The 18334-nt window shown below is 44.4% G+C and overlaps 1 protein-coding gene across 2 annotated transcripts; it reads right to left on the bottom strand.

Annotated features, from left to right (window-relative positions):
* Window positions 1-4088: 4088 nt before the first annotated feature.
* Lanb1 (laminin subunit beta-1) lies at window positions 4089-17658 on the bottom strand. 2 transcript variants are annotated; one of them, XM_078195621.1, is made up of 12 exons: window positions 16997-17658; window positions 15126-15256; window positions 13773-13817; window positions 13511-13597; window positions 12327-12552; window positions 11866-12162; window positions 10054-11533; window positions 9779-9974; window positions 9195-9641; window positions 8530-9037; window positions 7359-8442; window positions 4089-7245 (listed from the first exon to the last, which is right to left on the bottom strand). In XM_078195621.1, the coding sequence occupies exons 2-12, from the start codon at window positions 15190-15192 to the stop codon at window positions 6274-6276; spliced, it is 5409 nt and encodes a 1802-aa protein (XP_078051747.1). In that variant the 5' UTR covers window positions 15193-15256; window positions 16997-17658; the 3' UTR covers window positions 4089-6273. The 2 variants fall into 2 exon arrangements, with proteins under 2 accessions (XP_078051747.1, XP_078051790.1); XM_078195664.1 differs by lacking the exon at window positions 13511-13597.
* Window positions 17659-18334: the final 676 nt, after the last annotated feature.

Raw genomic sequence — 18334 nt, 5'->3', positions numbered from 1 at the left:
TATTTGCAGGCTATTTTTAAAAATTCGTACCTCGAGTAAATTCAATGATATATATGTATATGTATACAACATTTTTTCTTATTGTTAATTAAATTCGTACAGTCTCTACAAATATTCTAATTGTTCGTGGTCCTTCCACGAAGTCAGGAAGCACGCGTTTGCATATTGGAACGTGTTCTGCCGCCCACGGCAAATGTCATTATACCAAGACTTTTTCATAAATAATTCTGAATGCGAGTCAACCCCCCCGTCGATGGTTAATTGTAAAGATAGCCCGGGAGAGGACTTTGCGAGGCCCCGTAGGCCAGCTGCCGGCAGCCCCGGCGTCACAAAGACCGGGTTCCGAACAATCGAAAAGGAGCGGTCCAACAAACAAAACTCACCCCCCGCGGCCCCTCCTTTTCATCCCTCCGATACGTTTCACCTGGCTTCCACAACCCTGCGATTAAACGTAATCTCGAGGGACGGACATCCCTGCAGTAATTTGCAGAAAACCATGCCATCGTTTCTCGTTTTACCTGAGGACATTTTATAAAATAATATAATGTATAAAATGAATAAAATAAATAAAAGATATTTTGTGAACTGGATAGATATAATAAATATAATAAGCATAATAAATATAGTAAAATCTAGTAAATATAGTACCCTATATTTATTTAAATCGATCAAAGTTTCTATTTTCCAATTCTTTTTCTAGTCCATATTTTTCCTCTTTTCCGTCACAATGAAACTATTCAAGTGTTTCCCTAAGGCGTCAGAGGCTCGTCAGAGGAAACGTCTAACGAAATCCACGAATAGGCCGAAAAGTGTCGAACAACGAGCTGTTTTGCATAACCAACCCCGTATTCGGGACCGGTTCGTGTAACCTGCTCGTGGAAAAGAGGAATGCACCGTGAGAAGAAGAGTATTTTTACCACGGTTTCCAGGACAACAGAGGCTCAAACATTTCCTGGGACTCGCGTAATCGGGCTGTGCACACAGCGGGGCCCCCGTTTTACCCCCGTCGTCCTAATCGTCACGGCGATATTTCATCTTTTTCCGTAGGGAAATTCTCATCTCGTTATCTCTCGGTTGTCCCTTCGGAAAACAATCCTCGATTTACATGGCGTACCGTTCCACGCGGACCACGTTGTTTCCGTGTCCACAAACAAACGGGCCCACGAACGGTGCCTGGAATTTGTTTGCGCCCTAAAGAACATCCCCTCCACGCTTCCTTTGAATTTTTTACCTCCGCGTCGCTGTATCAATAAACTATTCTTGGCAAACTTGGAAATTGTTCGCAGACTATTTTGCACCATTTTCCTGAAGACAGATGGAACAATATTGCGTTATAATAAGTGTAAGACAATTTATTATTATATTTAGAAATTATTTAGATTGTTTTTTTTGGAAAACTGTTCTGTTTTAATTGATATTAATTAATGTGTGGCAAAAAGGAATGATCCTTTTAATATATTCACCCAGAAAAAATCATTTTTGTGAAGAATCAAAATTCTTGTAATAATAATAATAATAATAATAATAATAATAATAATAATATTATTACTATTTTCCTAAAAATGATTAAACGGAGACAGTTTAACGACACGCGTCCAATTAGCAATTTCCTCCGCGATAGCGTCCGTCATTTTTGTATTTGAACCGGAAAGACGAAAAATCAGGCCGCGAGTAGAACGGGCTAATGCACGGGCGGAGGAGATACCCTAATCTTCGACCAATAAAAATGGCCGACGGCAATAAATCTCGACGGTCCGTCCGAGCTAAGATAAGAACCTTGAATTACGCATGGAAAAACGATGAATAACACTGAAATAGAATAGCGTTCCTCGCGTTACAATTCAATTAATAAAACTCGTGAACCATAACCTTCTTCAACAGGTACTCGTTTCTCACGCGTTCCTCGAGAAGTATACTTTTTTTCCGGGCATTGAGTTTCCCAAGATCGATTTCCAAGAACATTTCCAAGAGCACCTAAGTGCCGTCTTTCACTTTTTTTTCGCGTCATTTCGCTTAGGATTTCGTTGCACCGGCGAAGTCGGACAACCACTGCCGGCTGTCCTGAATGAACTCATTATGCATAGACCCACGAGCCCATACACCATTTCGATTCAACAGTGCTGTCTATTCACGGAGTCCTACGGCGTCTGGGGCACGCCGCTGAAAGCCAAAAAGGGCGACTTAAGGGCGAGGTGGAATAATAAATAAAAAAGAGCCGCGCGACGCCAGGGATCTTCAACTTCTCTGTTCGCCCTTAACGCTTTCGCTTACCGGATGCCTGTTAATAGATATTTTAATGACCCTGTTGCATTCGGAATGGAGCTCAACAATTTTTCTTCTCGACAAAAACGTGATTGTTGCAGCGATATCCTAGGAGACGTTACTGGAGCACGTTGCGTTATATGACTCACTGCTTTGCTAGTGAAATTGTTGGCTGATAGAGCGTTTATTGAGTTACATAACCTGACATTTTTCTATGATATTTTATTACGTAACACAATTTTTTATACTTCTATTTTGAATATTATGCACTGTTAGTTATTAAGAGAGTCTGAAGATCAGTATTGATGTCAACAGTGTAATCTGATTATTGGTGTCGGTTGTGTAACCTCCTACGTCACTAATGCAAATTTACCATGACACTAATATAATCTCATTATTGACATAACGTAATTAATACTATAACTTTATCAGTGATGTTACTAATGCAAATTTACGTTTAGGGTCGCTAATGTTAGTTTATCGGTGATGTTGCTAGTGCTAGTTGACCCGTTGCGTACGGTCACTGCCGTTGTCATTCACGACTGATGTCGCTAATGCAAGTTCATTGCTGACATTAATATTGCAAGCTCGCTATTGGTGCACCGATACCGTGAATATACCACTCGAAAATAGATTAGCGTTCTTCTTGTACAAAAATTAACCTCTTGCATTACGATTTTTTTTCAAAACTGCGTCGATTAATATTTTTTCGTCCAAATGTTGACGATGGAAGATTCATTTATATTTATTTAGCACAAAGTAGCGTTTGTGGAAAAATCGGTAAAGCAGGTTTCAAAAAGAGTTTCACGTCCTCGCTGAAACTTTTGTGCTGCGCAGGAAGTTGATCGAGATTTATTTTGTCGATCGACCTTCTTTGTTCGATGATTAATGCCTCCACGGAGTTATCGGCCAAAGATCTTCGTTCCATGGATACGACACGGTAGCCGGGTTCAGGAAGTCGATGCTGCAGGACACGTCAAGCCTTTTGACAAGGGCATAGAACGACGGCGCGCACGTGTAGATCGAAACCAGACTCTACGATAATAAACTATAAATACTATTTTTATAAAGATGCGCCGTTACAGAAGCTGTCCCACCGAAACGAAATATACCCTGACAGGGGAACAGTTTTTCCCTTGTGATACATTGCTCCTTGGATTATTGAGCAGACTATGAAAGACATCCGCGTTAAAAAATGGCCGATATTTTATCTTAAATAAAAAATTACTAAAATCAAAAGAGAGAAAGATTAAAGAGAGTGAATTTAACACTTTGATAGATTTAAGACATTTTTTTCTGACTTTAAACACTGTCATTGCGTTACAATTTATTAAATATAAAAATAAGTAAATGCAATTTAGTGACGCCTCAGGGTCGCCATAAAATAATAAGTTTTCAAAGGGGTCAGAAATCCGGTGAAAACCGTTTTAAACATTATTCTACCGCCCTCTATCGCGAGCCGGTGTTTCGCAAAGACCGTGCAATAGAGCTGTTTATTTGGTTACGAATTGTTTATTTTCCTTCCAGCTTTATCGCGGAAATGTTGATCGAAGAACCACGAAATATACAATTTTCGTGGGAACGGTCTTTTAGCAGGAAACTGTTAATACAGTGGGTGTTTTATCGTTCTCGCGCAGCCACATTTCCGGCGTGCTCTTTTCCGTCTTTTTCAGACCCGACGATAATGCACGCGCTAAGAAAATATTGTTATCGCCACGGAGCCCACGATATTTCGTATATTCCCGCTATCGAAAAATTTATCGTCCGGATAAGATTCCTCCTCCGAGCCACGAACGGTACGAAGACATTGAATCGTACACGACGGGTCGACTGTTTCATTCCGTTTATTTATCTAACATATAATTCTCTGTCAACGCGTAAAACATAACTAAACGTTAAATACAATTGAAAACTTTTGGTGTGGTTATAAGCGGCGCGCCATTGTTCGCACGCTGCGAACGAGCCAGATATACAATTCGGGGATGGCCGTCCGCTGACAATATCAATGCCTCGATTTGCGGTCTACTTGTATCGATCTATAAATAACCTGTCTCGTTAACCGATCATCATTTTCTTCATCCCCTTAAAGTTACGCCCACACGCCGCAAATTAGCGATCCTCCCTCCAAGAGACTATAGATTCTATAGTTTGCATTTTCTCTTAACAATAGTACGCGTGAAAATTCTTCTCGCAATCATGTATAATATAATTATTGGGACTGCGAATTTTATAGTAAATATATTATCGTCGATCTGTTGAAATTGTAGAGAGAAGAAATAAATTTTTATTTGGTTCTAATATTTCTTAATTAACGTAAAAAATAATGTTTCATCCGCAGTCATGCGAAAAGGGAATAAGTGAAAAGCGTCATGATTTCGGATTGTTTAAAAAGTTGGCACGGACAGACTGTACTATAGAATGGACTATAGATTGTACTATAGGATAAACTGTAGAATGTACTGTGGAATAAACTATAGAATATACTGTAGCACTATGTACTGTAGAGTTATCTTATAATATGTATTATCATGAAAAGGCATAGTGGTATGTATATACAGGCTATAATCGAAGATAAAAAAGACTCTGGCTCGTAATAACTATTGCACCGTGTCCAGTAAAACCATACTAGACTTAAAACACTGAATCGTAAACGTACGAGATAAGTACAAAAAAAACTCGGTTTGCGACATATACAACAATCTCTGTCGCGCTAAAAAGATATCGGTGTTGATCGTTTATATCCCTCTGCGCTACAACTAAGTAAGTTCAGTCATCTCTCTTGAGTAGTATGAAAGTTTTGCAGTGCTTTATTATGCGAAAACGAGCCCTTCGATCGTCCTTCCGATTTTTAATCCTTCAATAATGCTACTGTCGATAGAAATGATTTTTTTCGTTAAGTAATTATCGAGGTGCGGCTCCAATATAATCGGAAGAAGTTTTCTAACTGTTTTGTAATAATTTTCTAATAGTTCTGTAATAATTTTCTAACAATTTTGTAATCGCTTGAATCAATTTCTAACGTGTTTAACCCTTTGCACTCGCAGTCACATTGCCTGGAAATTTTATCCAGAGCTTGGAGTACAGATTTTGGTTTATTAAAAATAATTGATCTTATGCTTCGAAATATCAGATAGTCGGAAGTCTATCTCTACGCTCCTACAAATTATTTTGAACATTGCTGGGCTGAAATCTGTCGAACAGTGAACAACAATCTATCGAGATCGTTCCACGGATGAAAGGACCGGCTACGCTCCCGATGGAAAGGCATTCGTGCTCTTAACAATTCGTTTTGTACACTCGTCTCTGACCGATCAGATCAATGATACTCATTTGCCTCTCTCGGTTGCTATAAAGGAGGTTCTCAAAGCGAGAAACCTGATCGTATAATAAATGCAGAAAGTTCCTCTCGACGCGTCAATATTCAAAAAGTTCCAAAAGACGGCCCGCCGGGCTCGGAAAAATGTTACAAAAATATCTACAGATACGCTCTAACGATAATGTGGCCCCATCGTTGCGTTTATGGCACTGTGCTATTTGCTCCCTATCGAATCCAAAATCGCCGATCGAAGATCTTTAAATTACCTACTTTCTAAACTGTATCGTCTCTACGCTATCAAAATACAATTACGCCATGGTAAACTCAGCACCGACGAAACCGACGCTACAATGTACACGTTTGGGGCCCCATAGACCCCACCGCCCGTTAACACGTTGACTGACGTATTCGTTGAAAGTTATATATTCTTATAATATTATTCTATTTTCAAATTATTTTTATGTTATTAAATTCCAAATGTTGAAGGAGTGATTCCTGTGCCAAGCTCTGCAGACTATTTTTAAACCAATTTCCAATATAATAATATAATTGATAACTAAATCATTTCGACTTTGTTCACAGAGCCTGCCAAACTCGGCCATCCAAAACAACTACGATCATACGAATGAGCAGTCAACGTGTTCAAAAAGATACCGAATAAAAAATCAAGTTTTCATCGAGATAATTGTTGGCGTTCAGGAAGTGCACTGCCGGTACTGCTGGGCTTTCTTGTCGATCTCGTCTAGATGCTTCTGCATCTCGCTGGTAAGAGAGTCGACGACGCTCATCAGATCGGATAGTGTCTTCTCGTTCTCCCTGTAGACGCTATCCATGCCGTCGAGGTCCTTGAACTTGGTAGATGTGTCTACGGTCAGCTCGGACGCCCTTTGCAGGAGCTTCGTGGCCCTCTGGATATTATCCTTGCTCTTGTTCACGCTGTGATCCAAGGATTCGTCGACCTTGCGGTACTCCTCCGCCAGTTTCTTCGTTTTACTGTCGACGTTCTGTGCGTCTTCGGCAACCTTCTTCATCTGCACGGCGATCTCCTGGTTCATGACGAAGTCGTTCCTCACCTGCTGCGTTTGCAGCTGCTTCAGACGTGCTTCCAAATCATCGACTGTCTGCGTGGTGCTGTTCGCCTGCATCAGGGCGCCTCTCGTCACTTCCGCGATTTCTTGGAGATCCTTCTCCGAGTTCCGAACGTCCCTCTCGGCCTGATCGATCGCCAGCTGAGCGAGATCCTGCGCCTTCTGGGCCTCGTTCAAGAGCACCACCACCTCGTTAGCCTGCGCTTGATTGGCCAGAGCGTAATCCTTGGCTCTGTCGGCTTTCTCCTTCAGCTGCATCGCCAGGTAGAGATCGTCCCTGGTGTCCGCCAGGATCTTCTCGGGATCGGTCAATGAGCCAACGATGGTGTTTATCCGCTCGGCCAGGTCCTTGATCTCGTCCGGTTTCAGCTGGATGTTCTTGGCGATCACCTTCTCCGCCAGGTCCCTGACCATCGTCGGAGTCGGTTGCTCCTCGTCCAGCATGTCCTTGATGCGCTTGTTGATGTCGGACAGGTCCTTCGTCACGTTGTCGGACAGGATACGTGCCTTTAAGGCGAAATTGAAAGCATCTTGCGCGTTCGATCTCGCCGTGACACCGTCTCGGGTCACCTGGGCCAGCTGAGGGTGAGAATGATACATGGATTATTGTTATACATTAAAAAATATTAATATTGAACAAAGTTCTTTCGAAACTAAAAATATCATCGTCAATAGCAAAGCTCCCGACTCACATTGCGCAGCAGCTGTTCAGCCTCCTCCTTGTGCGTCTTCATCTTGGCAGCCTGCTTGTTGGCAACGTCCAACGCCTGGTTGGCCTTGGTCACGGCTCCGGCGTCGCAGGACACCGCTCCGCAGAAACTGCATCCGGCACCCCCGCAGAGGTCGCTGCAATCAGTAACGTTGTCTCCGCACATCTTCAGGTTCAGGTCGGGCATGAAGCTGTTGAACGTCTTCAGCTTCTCGTTTATCCCAGCCAGCGACGCTTTGTTAGCCTCCTGGGCCTCTTCGACAGTGTATCTGTTCTTGGCCAGCAATGTCTCCGTGTGTTTCCTGAACCGTTCCGCCTCGGCTAACACCTTGCTGGTGTCGTTCGCCATCTTCTCAGCCTCCTTCGACTGCTCGGCCATTTGCTGGGTGACGTTCAGAGCGCCCAGGACGTTCTCCTCCTGCAGCCTGGTCCCGTTCTCCTTCAGCTCGGTGGCAGCCTGATGCAGGTTGTTCGTCCTATTGTTTATGAACTTGAGAGTAGCGTCGCCCAAGTTCACTCTCTCATTGACGTTCTCTAGGAGATTGTTAACTTCTTCCAGCCGCTTGGCAGAGTTCGAGACGTTCGTCGCTAAGACGGCAGCCAAGTCGTTCAGCTCGTCGAGGTCCTGGCTCCTGATGGACGCGCTGCTCACCAGACTCTTCACCTGGTCCAACGAGTTGATCATATCGTCGAACTCCTGGCTGTACACGCCGGTGGTGCCGACCTTCTGGATCCTGGACGCCTCGAGTATCACCAGATCCGTCTTGTTCTTCAGGCCGGACAGGGTCAAGTCCCAGTTGTCGAAGCATTCACCGCAGGGGGTGCACTGGGGCGCGTTCCCGTAGAAGCCTCGGAAGCATTGGTCGCATTTCTCGCCGCCTATTCCTTTCCTGCAGACGCACATACCGGTCTCTCTGTCGCACTGCTGGCTCGAGGACCCGGCCAGGTCGCAGTCGCAAGGATAGCACTCGACGTTAGGGTTGCCCCAGTGGTTGGTCTGGCACTCGCTGCACTGTCTACCGCCGAAGCCCGGCTTGCACTCGCAAGTGCCGTAGTATGGATCGCACCTAAAGTCGAAGGCAGAATGTAAGATAATAACCTCGACATAACCTTAATATACCCTCGACTGGACAAGGTCGGAAAGAAATAATCACCTGTCAGAAACGCTTCCAACAGCGTCGCACTCGCAAGGCTCGCAGCCTTGGCCGCTGGCAATCTTCCAGTGGTTCTCCTCGCAGGTGTCGCAGAGCTGTCCGATCACGTGGGGCAGACACGGACACTGACCATCACGATGGTTGCACGGACCAGCCTCGCTGTCTGTTCCCAGAGGATTGCACTCGCATTTTTGGCAGTCCTGCTCCAACGCGTTCCCGTAGAAACCTGCCTTGCAGATCTGGCAGTTAGCACCGTCGGTGTTGTACAGACATTGCAGGCAACGGCCGGTGTGCGGATCACAGTTCCCTGGTGCTCGTAGATCCGTGTTGTTGTTGCATTTGCAAGGCTCGCAAGTGCCGCCGGGAATCTCCGGATTGCCGAAGTAGTTCTCGGCGCAGTTCTCGCAGCGAGGACCGGTGTAGCCGTCGAAGCACTCGCAGATCACGTCGTGGGTAATAGAGTCCAGGGAACAGCTGTTGGCGTAGGAGTGGCCGGAGTCCAGGGTTCCTGAAAGATAGAGGAAACGTTGGCTATAAAAAAGCTTTAAAAAATTCCCAAATCGCTAATTTTAGCGACAATATACTATACTATATATATTAATAAAATTCTTGAATTTTAAAGAACATCCTGAACTCTAAGATGGCAACTTTCCAGACGATCTTACCGGGACAAGGACAAGCCCTGCAAGGTATATCGACGCCAATCCTGGGATCGCCGTAATAAGTCTCCACGCATCGATCGCAGTTGTGTCCAGTTGTAAAGTTTCGACAGCTGATGCAAGCGCCGGTCTTCGAGTCGCAGCTTTCAGCGTGGCCGTTGCACTCGCATCGTTGACAATGCGGGAAGTTCCAGAAGCCAGGCTCGCACTGGCCGCAAGTCCTGCCGTAAGTGTTCGGACGACACTTACAGCGACCGGTTTCCACGTCGCAGAAATTGTCCAAAGCGCCGACGCTGTCGCAGTCGCAAGGGATGCAACCCTCCGGACCGAATCCGTACATTCCTGGCGCGCAACGGTCGCATCTTCTGCCGACCACGTTTGGCTTGCAAGGACAGGGGCCGCCATAATTCTCGCAGAGGACACTGTGGGACCCGGTGGGGTTGCACTCGCAGGCTGAAATTAATTGTTCGTAGTTAATAACATTAATCATTCATCGAAGACTTATTAACGATAGTATTCTGTCTTTTCAGATTGTAACCTGAAGACCCTACGACTTTCTAAACGACTGTCCTGCATTATTGACCACTTACAATGCGCCCCGTCGTAAACGTAGTACCCAATGCTGTTCTGATACTTTCTGCAGATATCAGGAACTTCTTGCCAGACGGTGTTGATGTCGTTGAAGTAATCGCTGCAACGGTATTGCTCGTACTCCTGACGGCGAAGTTCTCCGACGCCCGGTGTGCTGAAGAAAGGAATGGCCTCGATCCTCGGTCTCAGGACGATCTACAAAAGCAACAAGCATGATGACACAATCTAGCAAAAGCTGCTGCTTCAAAATGTTAAGCTCCACCCCTCTACTCACCGAGTCGACCAAGATGGACGCCGAGGGCGTGTCCACGTGGCTGTTGAACTTCCGGAACTGTAAAATAACATTGTACCGTTTCCCAGCTTCGAGACAAACAGCAGGCTGCGCAACGACGCTCCTGGACCTGACAGGCAACTGCGCCCACAGCTGATCATTATCGGGTCTCCAATCCCTGCAGAGCCCGTTAGGATCCACAGGACTATCCCTCTCGATGATGATCTGTACATCCTCCCAAGGTCCAGGTTGCACCGGCTCGTATCTGACGATCACCTCGTACCACAAAGTCTTCCTGACATCGTCGATGGTAAAGTTGAGCTCGGATCCTTCCAGCGCCTTCATGAATCCCGTCCCCGTCCAAGTGCTGTTCCTGCCGTCGCGATACGGCTCCCTGATCACCACCTGGCAATTATCGGTAACTCCCGCCAGCTCTCCCTCGTAAATCAAAAAGTCCAGAGAGCCTGTATAATAGTTCTGTTCAGGCTGGTTGCAAGTTCTGCCGCTGATGTGAGGTCTGCAGCGGCACTGGCCGGTGACAACGTCGCAGGAGTTCTCGTAGGAGCCTCCGGGATCGCAGTCGCAGGGCTTGCAGCCGTCGGGGTCTTCGGAGAGACCCCAGTAATCCGGCAGACACTGGTTGCAGTCTCGGGCGGTGACGAATCGCTTGCAGGTGCACTCGCCGGTGTTCGTGTTGCATCCGCGGTTGTCGACGGTGCCGAGGGTGTTGCAGGTGCAGGCCTTGCAGCCCTCGGGGTTCGCCGGGTCAAAGTCCCAGAAGCCGTTCTTGCAGCGGTCGCAACGGCGTCCCTCGACGTTGGTCTTGCAGTGACAGCGGCCGGGCTCTTCGCCGGCCAGAAGGTCGGTGTATGAGTCGCAGATCCCGTCGTCCAAGGATCCATCCAGGTCGCAGTCGCAGGGCACGCAGGCTTGCGGATGCGAGATATCCTTGCTAGGGTCGTGGTAGAAGAAAGGCTTGCACTGCTCGCAATTCTGGCCAGCGGTGTTGTGCTGGCAATTGTCGCAGACGCCGCCCGACACACGGCCGGATCGCTCGTACACGGTCTCATCGAAGTGGCAAGAATTAGTGTGGTTGTTGCAGTTGCAGGGTCTGCACGCGTTCGTCCACTTGCCCACCGCCGGCTTCCATGGCAGATCGTTGTAGAAGTCCTGGCATTTCTCGCAGTTCAGACCGGTCGTGTTGTGGGTGCACTCGCAACGTCCGTGCACCATGCCTTCTTCGTGGGGCACGCCCGGAAGCGGCACGCATTTCGATGCGTGCCCGTAACAGGAGCACGATCCTCGGATCACCATGTTCTGGATCGCGTAGTAGTACTTCTCGCGGATCTCGGCGCGATCGTCCAGCAGGTCGTCGCCCAGCGTGTGCAGTCTCGTCATGTTGATGCGCAGATTCGTTATCTTCAGCTGGTTCTGCACCTCCTTCGAGTAGGGGTTGTCGATCTCCAGGTTCTGAGGCAGCACTCTAGAAAAATTAATTGAAAATAATCATCAATTGATCGAAACAATGAAGACAGTTTTGCTGTCGGACATTTTACAAATGCTCCGAGTTGCAAATATTTTTTCCTCGACTCTTAGATCGCTATGGAACTCTGCGATCAACGCTGCCTTTCTGCATCAACCCCATAAAAGTCGCTGTACGAGCGCATTCCTCCCGCAGACGAGATAAACGTCGCCGCGACGTCTGCTTCGTCTCTGCTCGCGCCAGACGTCAATTTACATGTCGATGTTATCGGCGATCAGGACCTGGGTTATACGTTTACGTCGAGTGGCCACCGCTTATCAGGGTTTACATACCTGAAGATAACATCGCCCAAGGTTGACGGCGCCACGGCGGAGTATCTCGTCTCGCAGATAACGTCGGTCAGTCTCTGCGGTGGGTCCGTCGAGACCCCGGGGAAATACTGCTCGCAATTGTGCGCGAAGTATCGATAGACCTTCCAGGTCTTGCCGGAGTCGAATGATCGTTCGATCAACATCGCCGCGGGCCGGAACGTCTGGAAGCTGATGATGATGTGGGTGATGTGGAACTCCGACTCCGGGTCGAAGCTTATCGACACGTTCTCCACGCCGTTCTCCGCTTGCCACCAGGTCCTGAAAGTTTTGTTTCCGGTTTAGTCGACCCCTTGTACTTAAGTGGTCATTTGAGACACTTTGAGTATACTATAGGTATAGTTTAAGACACTCTAAGAATACTCAAAGTGTATTCTAACTATACTATCAGCACACTCTAAGTCTCACAAAAATGATTTCCTCACCCGCTGACAATATTTTCAATGTTGTGCTGCTGCTTCGGCAGCGTCGAGTCGCAGAAGAAGCACTTCTTCCGGTCCTTCAAATGCGTGACAATGCAGTATCTTTCCGGCCCCTTCAAGCCGCAAGTCGACGACGCTGTCAATCGATTTTTCCGACCGATCAACAGATTCCCAGTCGCCGGGTAACACGAGCTCTGCTCGCAGGGATGCTTCCTCTTCATGTTCGGACCTAAGGAAACGCAAAGAATACGTTCAAGCGAATTTGTTCCAGGACGATGTTCGTCGGGTTAGCCACAGTCGAGATTATCTCCGTTCCCTTCAGCCAGCTCCGGTATTGTTACTAGCACCAGCTACAATGGTGAATGGCTGTTATTTACGCCGGTAACTGTTAACGAAACGACCGAAGACCGTTGTTAGTTCGCAGACACCGTACGACAACCACCTCAACCAGATTAAGTCGATTAAATAAAGATGAGATTTGTGGTAGTCTTCTGGCGGACATTTTGGAGGAATTAACACTTTGGTTATCTAGTTAGCTAGTCTCTAGAAGAATTTTTTAACAGAGAAAAGAATTTTTTATAGATAGAATTTTTTAATGGAGGCAAAACTTTTTATCAGTCAGACGGATTTTTTAACAAAGGATTTTTTGAATTGTCAAAGGAATTTTCTGAGAGTAAATAATTTAAAATATTTATAGAAGTAGATAATTTAAATGATTGAAGAGTTCTTTTACCTGAGATAACTAAGAAATTGATTAACTCTTTTTGTGTAGGATTTGCAGTCGTTTCTACAGCCTTAAACAAATTCATCAGAGATAAGATAAATAAATGTCAATATTTTACATTGCATTTATGAGTTTTCTATGTTCATAGAAGAAAAGAAATTCGATAATTAAAGCGTCAATATATTACTGAAATTTTATTACTAGAAGAGCATTGTTAAACATTATTATTTTCGGAGTTATTGACCCTTCGTCTATAGTTGATCTCCGGTACTGTGATCCAAAAAGAACACCGACATTTGTTAACACAACGAATGCACGTAGAGCGGAAGAAGAAATGGATGGATTAATTTTTTAATTCGGTAACATCGTCATGCCGTTATCAGGTTCGTCTTTTTTTTCCTTTTAGTTGTTCAACGACAGATTGCGTAACGAAGGAGATTGATGGAACCGACGAGAATGCTACCTCTTGGGCCAGGAACGGTCAGCCTTGGCCAATTATGGCGTTCTGCCGTCACCTCCATGGGCGACATATCTCCTCTCTGGACAGATCCTATAACACCCCGTTTTTATCTCGAATGCTTGCTCACGCACCGCTTAGGTTTACGAGTATTCTAATGCCATCTTAAATCTTTATACTAATGCCATCTTCGACGAGACGTCTAGACTCTTAAATAAATAATAAATCGCGCCATGGAACAATTATTAATTATAAATCAGCGACTTACCCCTGATCGCATGTCTGTCTCTGACATATTGCCGGTCCGCAGCATCTAAAAATTAAATACCGTTTATTTTTCTGCATAATAAATGGCGCAAACATGGCAGAAAATAATTCATCGTAATCGATTAAATAATCGCTTCGAACGATTTTCTTTTGGTCAATCGGACAGCAAGTTTGTAAATCGACAGTTTCCCGAAGATTTTCAAGTGTTTTAAACGAGCCTAGAACGCGCAGTTATCAAGCAACGTTCTACAACCGGTGGAGGCTATCGCAAGGGACAACCGGATGTTTATGATGTGGCCTCTCCGGATCTAATCGTCCGAATAAATGGAAACCCTTAAATTGAAGAGCAATCACTGAGATTTTACAAAACTGTGGTTCCATCAAAATTAATATATTCCATAAAAATTCAAAAATTCTGCAAACTCTACGATTGCATCTAAACATTAATCAATTTGATTACGATTATATTATAATTTGTTACATATTATGTAAAACCAGCTTTTCTAAAATTTATAAAATATATAGCTAGAAAAATGATTGCTAAATTAAAACTTTTCTATTTGCATATTATTAAGCTAGTCTCTTTGATTCATCAGACTATTTTTAGCACCGAAGCGACAGGCGATGCCTTAACAATTATTATATTATTTATTGATAGTCTTTTCAGGAGATTTGGCAATATTTTCTCTGATTTTTCTCAGAAGGCGAGGAGCGTTTTTAATTTATAACGTCCCGGGTGATCGCGTTTTTCGGCTTCTAAGGCGCTTAGATTTTGGAGAGACCGAAATAAACTGGTGGAGTTCCGAAGAAAGGCAGGTCGAGGGGTCGAATTGCTATCTAATCGTAACGGATAAAGTGTCTTCTCGTATGAGCAATGAATGGAAAGCACGTTGCGATCGTGGATAGATCAGCCTCGACTATTCCAACGAGTTTCCAACGGCGTCCGATCTAACTCGAAGACACACTCCGATCGTTTAAAAACGTGGCGAATTCTGTAAAAAATACAGCGCATTCGCAATGATTTATTGCAAAATGTTCGATGAAAAATGGTCACGAGATATATTTAAAAAATATATCTTGCCATCGATACTTGATTCTTCGAGGAAACTGTGAATTTTGTAACTTGTAAATTAAGTTCTCGCGGTTTGGAAGTATTACTTAATTTTTGTAACATTTAAGAATTGTGTAAATATAACAAATTATAAATTAGGGATTACAGACTGTACTGAATTGTGTAAGTAAATTACGCAAATGAATTACGGGTGATCAATCATGACGAAATAAATTATGTGAACGGATTATGGTTTGTCTACGGTCTAAATCAGACCGAGCATAATTGGAAGATTACACTTACTCGACGCAATAGTTAACAAAAATAGAAGTGCCGCGAGAATCGTCTCGCAAGACAATATTCGAGCCATTTTACTCTCCTCCCCTCGTTTCAAATTATCGGACGGAAGCTAAGCCATGGGCGTGATGTTCCATCTGAAAGCGAAGAGATAGAAAACTTTGTTAAACGTCGTCGTAGTCTTAAATATTCCAAGCTGAAAATTTGAAATACATTTCTACATACATTATAAGCTATAACGAGCACGCAGTATAATTGGTAAAAATTGGTAGCACCAGATTTAAACTAGAATGAATGGCAGTATACATTCGTCTCAACACGCTTATTATCATCGATGTTCCATGAATCATCCAGCTAATCCTAAAACGTCTCGAGGTTTCGCAACATTGTTAGTTAACTTGCGTTAATACCGAAGGATTGTCACGAACATACGCGAGATCTACGATTCACAATTGTTTTCGGAAGGCGATGATTCACAATACCGACCAATGGCCATTGTCCCATTTTATTGGCCCTCCTAAATGCTCCCTAATTTACAATTATTTCTACGGATGCCATGGTTCGCACCCTAAACGCTATTACTTTGTAATTTATTGCCAGAAACAATAGAAGACCTCGTCAGAAGCAAATATATTTGACTGGTTATTACGGTAAGTTTACGATAGATTCTTGAAATGGTGTTTGTTCTATTCTGTGGGCTTCCTCGAGACTATTTCTCTATTCTAGTAGCGGAGAATGTGCCGCACCTAACTGTTATCTAATGTTTATCGTTTGCAGTTTAACGACCGACTTGTCAATACGATTGTACCACATAGAATGTAAAAATCGTTCTACTGTGAAAGCATCTATCTAAAAGAGAGCTGAGATATTATCGAGATCCTTTTTACAGAGATCTGGTTCATTAAAAAGTGATTCAGAAGCCTTGATAAAATACGCTCGCAAAATTAATAAATAATTTTCTAAATCGAGTTTGAATTGGTGAAAATGTAAATTAAATTAATTTTGGAGCAGCGTTGGTAACGTTAATAATGTTTATCGTTAGATTGCGGATTTTATGCGTTTTTAATTGAGTCGATAATTCGAGGGTATATGTATACGTGATTTCTAATTCGCTAAAATTTTTAAAGAATAATAAAGATTAATTATCAATTATCGTTTCGTTTAATCTTGCTTTCCGAACCACCCCCTGACTCTGTCACATTAAAATCAATTTGCCAAGCATACACACGTTCTCAATATACAATTACATTGCTTTAATAAATAAATATCAATTGTCAGATAATTTTTACAACCCTCTTTCAAAATCATTTCTATGCTTGTAAAAAATTGTTACAACAATCTACTTTCCATACGATTGAGTCAGTAATTCTACACAAACTTCTCAGCATCCATAACAATGGCTTCAAATTAAAAATCACCCTTAGCTAGATCCTCCCTTAAAAATAATTTCTTATTATAATCTATTATTCTTAAAAAATTTCACGCAACGATATTACGTTATTCCACGATCGAATGTCACAGAAATATCAAGAGATCGCACACGAGAACATTTGTAAGCACGCACAATGTCTCATTGTACTCGAATCACCGAACTCCAACAAAAGACACCCCCGAACAATTGTTCTCCTCTATACAATAAAACCCCTTTCGAAAAAAGATCGCACAGATCTTGCAATAAATGCTAGATACATTCGACGATACATCCTCGAGGTGCACACGAGCCAAGCAGAGATCGATGGCATCGCGGAACGCGGCGAGAGCGCACTTTTCGCCGGCCGCATCCGGCCGGGATGCATCGCGGGCTCGGTGCATCCGACACTAGCATGCAAAACGAGCATAGCAATGATTCGTGCCGCGAGAGCAGAGTTTACTCTTACCTAACGCGGAGAGTATGCGTGTGTCTCTCCGAAACGATAGCTGTGTGTGTGCGTGTGGTTGCACGTTCCGTTCGCGGTGGGCCGCGCTTGCGATCCAAATCACGGGCAAACGACGATCCAGCACGCGAAAAAGCACCGATCGATCGAACGACGATCCACGGGCACTGGTCGGATCACCGCGACCGCGGACGACAACGGCGCTTGTACGATTGGAAATCGGATCGGGAATGGAACGAGACCGACGCCGTTCGACGCCTGGCGATGCTGACGCGTCCCTCTCGCACCGTCCGTGTTTCTCTGCTAAAGAGAACCTCCGCAAACGGCCAGTGCCGTACGTAGAATGAGGCTCTCCTTTCTTCTGACGGCGGAGTCAGGGTGCTGATACAGGCCGAGGGGAAAGGTAATTGCTCCACTCCGAGAACCAGGGAGTAGGGGAACGACGCGGGGGCGACCGGCGTGTAAAGCTTTTCGGACGATCAGCCGCTCGCAATTTCATTCTTGCGAGAGACGCTTTCTTGTTGCGGGCCTGACGATGCCTGGGATTTCCTATTTTTCTTGTCGCATGGCGGAGGCTGTACAGGCAGCTGTACCATTTTCTTTGGCGTTACGATGACCGAGGTTTCTCCATTGAAATCATTTCTGTAGAGAGACACGGGATTAGTGAGCTTCTTAAGACTGCATTGTGTCTTTTAAATAATAATTTTGGAAGAATTTTTTACGCCAAATAATTCGTTGAATTATGGGTGGAATTATAAAACTATAAATTTATTATAACTTGGAATTTCAAACTCGACAGTTAGACTCGATGTTGCTTTTTTAAAAAGTTAGTGCTTCTGCGATATGTATTATTTTTGAGCAAACGTTAAATATGTTGTATGCGTCTGGCATAGATGAAACGTTCCAGCTTTGTGTTTTATTGATTTAAGTAGCACTACAACTACGTAGTTCCAAAGCAGGACTCGGAATTAACCGGCACGCAACATGAGAAGCGCGAGGCCTACGCCCCGTAAAACCTGTCGCAGGTTTTGCTCGCGTGACTAAACGTTACATACACACACACACACACGTATACATAGCAATAGAATACGCGCCAGAGGTGCTCCAAGCTAAAAGAAGATAAATTCATAGATCAATTATTAACTTATCTTGCGCATTATAATAGGAATAATCTTCAGAAAACAATTGTGGAATATTTTTTTATAAAATCAGGTTTTTGTGCAATGTGAACTGTTCAAAGATCATTGTACATTCTCTAGCCGGAATTTGGAAAGCAGAAACGTCACTGTGTGATGTCCATTGAAGCAACCAGCTGGTCGTTCGGCACACGTGTTGCACACT

The sequence above is a fragment of the Augochlora pura genome, chromosome 1, assembly GCF_028453695.1.
Source record: "Augochlora pura isolate Apur16 chromosome 1, APUR_v2.2.1, whole genome shotgun sequence".
Taxonomy (NCBI): domain Eukaryota; kingdom Metazoa; phylum Arthropoda; class Insecta; order Hymenoptera; family Halictidae; genus Augochlora; species Augochlora pura.
Note: the sequence above shows the minus strand (reverse complement) of the source record. Positions and strands in the feature narration are given on the sequence as shown.

Bases quoted from the DNA above. Each gene is read 5' to 3' on its own strand.
- Lanb1 (XM_078195621.1), bottom strand. From the start codon at position 15,192: ATGGCTCGAATATTGTCTTGCGAGACGATTCTCGCGGCACTTCTATTT. The intron at 9,038-9,194 runs GTAAGATCGTCT...TCTATCTTTCAG, and splicing joins CAGGGCTTGTCCTTGTCCCG to GAACCCTGGACTCCGGCCAC. The intron at 7,246-7,358 runs GTGAGTCGGGAG...TCTCACCCTCAG, and splicing joins CTGAACAGCTGCTGCGCAAT to CTGGCCCAGGTGACCCGAGA.